The sequence below is a fragment of the Loxodonta africana genome, chromosome 13 (genome assembly GCF_030014295.1).
Source record: "Loxodonta africana isolate mLoxAfr1 chromosome 13, mLoxAfr1.hap2, whole genome shotgun sequence".
Taxonomy (NCBI): domain Eukaryota; kingdom Metazoa; phylum Chordata; class Mammalia; order Proboscidea; family Elephantidae; genus Loxodonta; species Loxodonta africana.
Window position 1 is genome coordinate 30,464,823 of NC_087354.1, and position 8,828 is coordinate 30,473,650.

The following is an 8,828-nucleotide window of genomic DNA, read 5'->3' on the forward strand; positions in this document are numbered from 1 at the left end:
TTTGAGAATAACTGAAGTAGCCCAACCTCCCTGTTTTACAGACAGGAGAACCGAGGCCAGAGAGAGGCCAGGATGCCACGGAGAGGTGGATGAGATGGTCAGAGATATTGAGGGCTCCCTTTGCTCCTACATAATTACAAAAGTGTATCAAAACCTGGAACTTCACAGGTATCGCCCTTTAGGAAAAGGCTAAATGTATTTAATTTTTAAAAGGGAATAGATATAAGGAAAAGTATTTGTTACGGAAAGGCACAGGTAGTTCTAGAATACGGATAAGCTAGACAAAGGTTTTGTGGAGACGGAAGATTGAGCAACGCTTTCTGATCCACTATGTTCCTGAGCCCAGCCTTGACCCTTTGACCTGTTCTCCCCTGCACGCCCCTCTCTCTCTTCAGGCTATTAGCCGCTCTGCCTTCCAGCCAGCATCCCCTCCTCGAGAAGCCCTTACGTCCAGGCAAGTGGACTGAGGCCTCTCAGACCTCACACATCTCACTTGGGCACTTGGCTGCCCCATGGTTTCCACCCCAAATCCAGGGCTTCGAGCTGGTTCATTCCAGTTCGAACCCCTGTTGAGAATTTGCATTTCCACCCCAGATATAATGAATCAATCTACCTTTTAGCAAAACCTCCAGGTGATTCTTACGTATAATAAATTTTGAGGACCACTGCTCTACTAGTGGAGACCCTGGTGGAGTTAGTGGTTAAGAGCTACAGCTGCTAACAAAAAGGTCAGTAGTTTGGATCCACCAGGAGCTCCTTGGAAACTCTATGGGGCAGTTCTATTCTGTCCTGTAGGGTCGCTATGAGTTGGAATCGGCTCCACGGCAATGGGTTTGGTTTGGTTGGGTTTGGTTTGGTTGGGTTTGGTTTGGTTTGGTTGGGTTGGGTTTGCTCTACTAGTGGTTCTCAGAACGGATCCCTAACCAGCAGCATTAGCATTGCCTGGGAACTTGTTAGAAGGCCAATTCTCAGCAGGGGTTCAAACCAGCATGAACCGGTTCAAAGTTCTGCCCAAATCCAACCAAGTTAATTCTTCAAAGCTAAATGTGTATATATCTTCCTGTCTTAGTGATGCTCAGTGGTGGCCTTAGTGATACTTCAGGTCAAACTTGGGTCCTTCTTTCCTGCAGTGGACACTGCAGAGACTGGGGAAGCAACAGCCTGCCAAGCCAAGAATCTAGCTTTCTCCACCCCGGGAACATTTTCTGCTAGAGCAGGGGTGATTTGTAGGTTTCATTGCAGGTGCCTCCTCCAGTAGGTTGGTAGAAGCTGCCTAGAGTGTAATGTTAAGGAGGATTCTAAAGCTGAACCTGGGCTCTACAGTAAGGTTTTCTGATCCATATTAACGTCTGCAGGGGGTCAGAGTGCTGAGTGATGACATGTATGCTACATATTTGTCATCTTCCTCCTCTACTAGTTCAAAGTGTTGAAAGATAAATAATACTGTAAAGAAAAACTGAAAGCAAAAATCAAAGGCTAATGAAATTAAAAATGTCCCTATCATCAGCCTAAGTTTGCACACCATGCACTCACAATAAACTCCCAAAGGGCAGAGCCCCCTAGTGGTCACACACATACCGTGTGTCCAGTGGGCATACAAAACACAAGGCGTAGCCACTGTCCTGCTGGAGTCCCTATCCAATAAAAGAAAGAGACAGACATGGGAACCATTAAATTATAATACAAAACTTTGTACCAAACAAGCGGTCAGACAGCAGCCGTGACCACAGACACATGTCTGCCCTCTGGGTTTCTGCTAAATTACTTACTCAGCAAAGAGAGGACAGCTGCCCGCTTCCATCCTAACTTTTATCTACAATCAATCATTTGGACCCACTGTGCGCACAGCACCTTATCCTGCTGTGGGGCGGGGAGTGTCATCTCCGAACCAAGGAAAAGCGTGTTGACAGTCCAAACTGGGGGTTTTCACCTGGAGTCTGTGTCTCCTGGGGCTGAGTTTCCCAAACTACATCAATGATAAGACCCACCTGGGGAACGAGTTAAGAAAAATTCAAGCCCCACAGTTGATTCTTAGCACCAGGGAAGCTTAGGAAATGGGGTCAGCGATGGGCTTCCGGGGCTTGGAAATTGTTAAAATTCTACACGGGCCTGAATGTTTATCATTTCACCTGGGGTGGGGAGGAGGGTCCATAGCTTTAATTATGTTCTCCAAGGGGTCCGTGCACCGAAAAGACCACCAAGAGTCAACACGGAGAAGAACATACACACATCCTTGATCTGATGAAACCATCTGCAGCCACCAGACTAAGCCTGGGTCTTCTTTACCACAGGCCCCTGGTAAATGGTCATTGAATGAATGAATGAACAAACTCACATTTATCTTGGCATGGATGTGAACCTCCATACACACCTGTCCTGATGGGTAGGAGACAGCACATTTTGGGGGAAGACCAATAAGACACGGGCTGTTTCTGCCTATTACTGGAGTTTTCCCGGAGCAAGTAGCCCTGCTGTCCTGACATTCTCCCAGTGTTTTGTCTTTTAACAAATTTCCATTTTTTAAAGATACTTTATTTTTTAGAGCAGGAGTCCCTGGGAGGTGCTAATAGTTAAGCACTCAACTACTGACCAAAAGCTCGGTAGTTTGAACCTACCTACAGGTGCCTCAGAAGAAAGGCCTGGCGATCTGCTTCTGAAAGGTCACAGCCTTGAAAACCCTATGGAGCAGATCTGCTCTACACACATGGGGTCACTATGAGTCAGAATTGACAGCAACTGGTATTTTATAGAGCAGTTTTAGGTTTACAAAAAAATTGTACAGAAAGGACAGAGTTCCCATATATTCTGTCTCCTCCCTGCACACAAACCAAATCCGTTGCCGTCAAGTCGATTCCGACTTATACTAACCCCATAGGACAGAGTAGAACTGCCCCACAGAGTTTCCAAGAAGTGGCTGGTGGATTTGAACTGCTGACCTTTTGGTTAGCTACTATACCACCAGAGCTCCCCCTGCACACAGTGATCCCTATTATTAACTAAAGTCTATAATTTGCAGTAGGGTTCGTTCCGTGTTGTACAGTCTCATGGATTTGGACAAATACATAAATGTCATGTGTCCATCATGACAGTATCATGCCCGGTGCTCCATCTGTTCTCCCAGTGGGTTTCAACCACTGATAAAAAACCAAAACCAAACCTGTTGCCATTGAGTCAATTCCAACTCGTAACAGCCCTATAGGACAGAGTAGAATTCCCTAGAGTTTCCAAGGAGCACCTGGTGGATTTGAACTGCCCGCTTTTTGGTTAGCAACCGCAGCACTTAACCACTATGCCACCAGGGTTTTCAGTTAACCAGTGATAGTGGTTCACAATGGCCCAGTGACCCAGGAAGAGTCATTTCCCAGGAGCAGTGCCCAACACTGTAGCCCCAACATAACCCCAGAAGGGTCAGTTCCTGAGGCTGAGCAACTACGTGGCCCTGACCACTGCCCCCACCTCCACAGGGCGTGAAGGAGTTCAAGTGTGAGGTGTGTGGCCGGGAGTTCACCCTGCAGGCCAACATGAAGCGGCACATGCTGATCCATACCAGCGTCCGGCCATACCAGTGCCACATCTGCTTCAAGACCTTCGTGCAGAAGCAGACCCTCAAGACCCACATGATTGTACACTCCCCCGTCAAGCCATTCAAATGCAAGGTACCAGGCGGTCAGGCCCCAGGACTAGAGACCTCCCTATGAGCGGCCTGGAGTCAGCATGATGGCAGTACCCGTGACCCCTGCCTTGAGCTGGCCTGGCCAGTGGGAGTGAGGGAAGCCCTGGTTGGGTCAAACTTGCTTGAGCTTTGGGAGTTGGAGTGGGCAAGGTTGGGGTTCAAATCCTAGAAGCTGCTGAAGTTGTGCTTCTTAAAAGCTGGGGAGGGGCGCGAGCGCAGTGCAACTACGGCAAAAGTGGCCAGGCCTCGGGCTCAGTGCAGTCAGAGATCCAAGCTCCAGGCTTCTGGTAACTCCAGCCCAAGGAGAGCAGGGGAGGCCCACAGGAACAGTGACCAGGAACGGCTTGTTTCTCTGCCTCTCAGGTCACATAGGAAAGGACAAAGCTAGTATTCTCCACAGCGAATAGGATTCCAGCCCAGCCAGGGAGGTGGGAGTGCGCTGGGTATCCACGGAGGGCGGACTCCCCGCGGGCTGATGGCACTTGGTCCATGTGTTCCAGGTGTGTGGGAAGTCCTTCAACCGCATGTACAACCTGCTGGGCCACATGCACCTGCACGCGGGCAGCAAGCCCTTCAAGTGCCCCTACTGCTCTAGCAAGTTTAACCTCAAGGGCAACCTGAGCCGGCACATGAAGGTCAAGCATGGCGTCATGGACATCGGCCTGGACAGCCAAGGTGGGTGGGCCACACATGGCGGACGGGGCAGGAGCCGTCCTCTCATGGCACACTCAGGAGCCTCCTATCCAGCTGGGGAAGTGGGGAGGCTTGCCAAGGCTGAGGCACAGGTCTGGAGAGAGGGAACCCTGGAGGGCCATCATGCTGAAAATGGTGGGATATTTATGTATTCTTCAAAAGACTCAAGTGGGCTCACATAAACAATAATAATAAAAATAATAACTAACATTTATTGAGTGCTAACTGTGTGCCAGGCCTTTATTAACTCATGTGATCCTTGCAATGAGGTTGGTTCTGTTGTTATCCCCATTTTACAGATGCACAAACTAAAGGACAGAGAACTTAGGTAACTCATACAAGATCACAACACAAGGACGTAGAGACAGCACTTAAGTGGATGAGAAAGAAAGTAACAAAAAGGAAAATGGTAGCTGGAAAGGTAAAGGAGAGTCAGGTGAGGTCATAACTACAAGCACACTGTGGGAGGTCCTATGGATGTACAGAGGTGAGCTCTGAGCTTCCCAGCAGCCAAGGCATAGAGTATAAAGCCATCAGTCACGCTGTTCACAGTGCCTGTCAAAGAGAATGTAACCCACATACTCAGGAGAGAGCCAGGTGATCCTACTATTAAGATCTGGGAGAAATTTCCAGAAAGGACCCTATACCTCAGCAGTTGGTAGGTGAAGTCATGAGGCTGTTTGTTATAATATCCCTAAGTATTAGGGATAGCCTTTCGCTCATTACTGGTCAGGAGTGAAAGCCCCTCTGTTGGGCTCCAGCAGAGCTAGTTGCTAGTCTCATAGCGGGGAAGAGGTACTCTAGATAATCTACAGGGAGCAGGGTGCTGACTGCACTTCAGGAAGGCTCCTATATAGTCTGGAGCCACTGGGTTTTCTGGTGCCCCTTCTGAAACAAACTAGCTGGGAACCTGCCTTGTAATTGAGTAAGTTGACATAACATATGGGATTATTCACTGGAAGCCAGTCAGATGTTGGGGGACATCTGCGGTAACCCTGACTTTGGTTTTGGAGCAGGTAGCCAGTGAATAGCCTGGATTCTCTGGCAGAAGTAGCCGGTTGTCTTTTTTTTTTTTTTTCCAGTTGTCTATTAAAGATGCACCTGGTCTGTGAGGATAAAACCCTGCTGGCTGCATATAAATGCTCTCTATGCCTCTACTCAAAATGTAGGAGAACCAAGGAACCTTGGCATCACCTGAGATCTTGCTAGAAATGCAAAGTCTCAGCCCCACCCCAGACCTACTGAATCAGGCCCTGCATTCTTTCAAAAAAGATCCCTCGGTGATTTACATGAGCAGTAAAATTGGGGAAGCATTGAACTAGAGTGGCTATTCTCCAACTTTAGCGTGCACCAGAATTACCTGAAGGGCTTGTTAAAACAGACTGCTGGGCCCTAAGCCCCGAGTTTCTGAGGATATCGTAGGTCCAGAGTGGGGCCCAAGAATTTGCATGTCTGGCAAGTTTCCAGGTGATTTTCATCCTGCTGGCTCAGCAACCTCACTTTGAGAACCGTTGATCTAGACTACAGGACTCGTTCCTCAAACTCAGCTGCACGTTAGCATCACCTGAGTGTTTTAAAAATGCTGATTCCCGCTGCCAGGAATTCTAGTGTAATTGATCTGCGGTGTGGCCTGGGATCAGGATTTCTTTTAAGCTCTTTAAAAAAAAAAAGCAGTTGCCATCAAGTCACTTCCAGCTCACGGCGAATCCATGTGCATCAGAGTAGAACTGTGCTCTGTAGGGTTTTCAACAGCTGATTTTTCAAAAGTAGATCACTAGGCCTTTCTACCAGCATGCCCCTGGGTGGACTTGAACCATCAACCTTTAGGATAGGGGCCAAATGCTTAACCATTGGCACCACCCAGGGACTCCTTAAGTTCCTTAGGTGATTTAATTTAGAGCAGAGTTTGAGGGCCATCACTCCAGTGGACCTGCCATGTATCTAACCCACCGGGAGGGATAGGAGCAAAACCTGTCCTTTTGGAAATAACCAGAGACATCAGGGTACAAGCTCTTTCCATATTAGGTCAATAACCTCAAGTATGTTCGTTAACCTACCTTGGGTTTTTGTTTGTTCTCGGAGAATGAGGCCCCAGGATACCACAGGTGGAACAGGTTTAAAGCACCAATCCTGGCAGGAAGGTAGAGGAGAAACCTCTCAAGTGATTTAAGGCGGAATAGCCCAGGGGATCCATATGACCGCTTTCTCCCTGGCAGTACCAGATGATGGAAAGTAAGACAGATTGACACTGGAATGGGTCTGGCTCAAGCCTGCCTGCTTCTCACATATAACCTGAGTCTGAGAAACTCAGGCTTGACACTTGTCCGGGAGAAAGGCAGCATATATTCTAGATAAAACCACCTAGTAAACTATGGGTCTTTAATTTGCGGAGGTAGATCCATGTCCTTGTAAAGAATAGTAAAAACTATTTCCTAAGGTCAATTGGATGGGACCAATAGAGTTAATAAATACAAATAAATTGGGGGTAGGTCAGATGCAGAGGTGGAAACTTTCCCTGGGTGCTTTAGTTAGCTTATTTTTATAATTAGTTTTATAATATGAGGTTGCAGCAGTAGGATTTCAGGAAGAAGCTTGGAGTCTGTAAGGTCTGCAATACTTGGGGATACTTTATAAAGCCAGGAAGACTCAGGAAGGTGTCAGGAGACTTTGGGCACAAGTAACAGACACACCATTCAGACTGGCTTGAACAATAAGGAAGTAGATTAAGAAATGATTTGACATCCAGGCCATCTTCACAGTTGGCTGACTCAGCCTCTCAATGATGGCATCAAGGCTAGACACCCTCTGCCTGGCTTTGGTTTTCCTCATGGTCACAAGATGGCTGCCAATGGCCAGCAGGGCAATGTGCTTCTTTGTTCACATCTAGTGGGAGAGAGCTCACTTCTCCTTTGCTCTCTGAAACCAGGCCTTTCCTCATGATTCACTGGCAAGAATTGGGTCACATACCTACCTATTCCTGAACCACTCACTGGCAAGAGGGGAGATTCCTCTTAGACCAGTGATCCTCAGTGGGTGATTTTCCCCCACCCGCACCCCAGGGGACAACAGCCATGTCTGGAGAGATTTTTCGTTAGTCACAACTGGGAGTGGGGGTGCTGTCTACTAGATAGAGACCAGGGATGCTGTTAAACATGCTACAATGCACAGAACAGTCCTCAAAACAGAATTATCCAACCCAAAATGTCGATAGTGTTGAGGTTTTAAAACCCTGCCTTAGACTTTTCAGGGACAGCCTCCCTGGGCTGCGGTCTGCTTCCCCCCAAAACACATCACATCTCCTCAGTGGAGAGCAGCAGAACACACATTGGGGCCTGGCTTCCAGGACTCCTACATCAGGTTCTGGGCGTCCCTCCTTCCTTAACTCATTGGAAGACAGCTGCAGGCCTCCTCCCTGGAGTTACTCATTCTGGCTTTTGTTACAACCCCTTCCCCCAGCTCCCCCCGCCCCAAAAAAAAACCCACTGCCATCAAGTTGATTCTGATTCATGGCAACCCCATGTGTTACAAAGAAGAACCACTCAATAAGGTTTTCTTGGGTGTAATCTTTACAGAAGCAGGTCATCAGGCCACTCTTCCATGGTGCTGCTGGGTGGGTTCAAACAGACAACCTTTGAGCGCAAACTGAGCCACCCAGCAGTGCTTTATAGTATGAAGTATATAGTAAGAGCTTTCTAGTAAGATTTCAATTTGATAAAGAGGGCTCTTAGAGCTTTTGCCTCATGTACAGGGGTGGATTATCCAATAGTAAAGGCAAGCACAGTGCTTACCTTGCTTACCAGATCACCTGTAGTAAACAATTTCACATTGTTTTCATATCAAAGATTCTGCTTCCCAGTATGGCTGGCATCTGTCTCTCTCCCGGTCCTGCAGCACCTCCCCACAGAATCAAAGCCTCTTTTCAAATTTACAGTCTCTCATGGGGCAGATGACCCAGTAGGCAATGTAAGCACCATAAACAGTTTCGCTACAGATGACCCCATATTGGATAACCCGCCCCTGCTATGTACCCTTGTTAACCTATCTTGGGTTTTTGTTTGTTCTCAGAGAGCAAGGCCCAAGGATACAACTGGGCAGAACTGGTTTAAAGCAGCAATCCTGGCAGGAAGGCAGAAGAGAAACCCATTTATTCCTCAACTGATTTGAGGCAGAGTAGCACAGTGGTTAAAAGCAGCAGCTCTGGAACCCACAGACTCAGGTCCATATCTACGTGCTGGGTGACCTTTGCCAAGGTGATTAGCCTCTCTGAACCTCAGCTTTTTGATCTGCTAAATGGGGTTGCTGTGAGGACCCCATGAGATGATGCATGTAGTGCCTGGCATGCAGTAGGTGCTAAAGGAATGGTAAGGGAGGCAGCATGGCGCCATAGGCTCTCACAGCAGGGGTCCCAGATGGGTCACTGCAGAGAATGAATAACGAGGGCTTGGTGACTTAAGGGGAGTCC

At 48.0% G+C, this 8,828-nt stretch overlaps 1 protein-coding gene across 16 annotated transcripts in view; it reads left to right on the plus strand.

The window, feature by feature from the left end:
* Positions 1 to 8,828, plus strand: part of ZNF710 (zinc finger protein 710) — an 84,151-nt gene that overhangs the window by 67,649 nt on the left and 7,674 nt on the right. For 15 of the 16 annotated variants that reach the window (XM_064267128.1, XM_064267129.1, XM_064267134.1 and 12 more), the window contains 4 exons: positions 396 to 454; positions 2,175 to 2,298; positions 3,465 to 3,656; positions 4,174 to 4,348. In XM_064267128.1, the coding sequence (XP_064123198.1) occupies positions 396 to 454; positions 2,175 to 2,298; positions 3,465 to 3,656; positions 4,174 to 4,348 (550 nt within the window). The remainder of the gene's footprint in view (positions 1 to 395; positions 455 to 2,174; positions 2,299 to 3,464; positions 3,657 to 4,173; positions 4,349 to 8,828) is intronic. The other variant, XM_023553021.2, reaches the window with a different exon arrangement.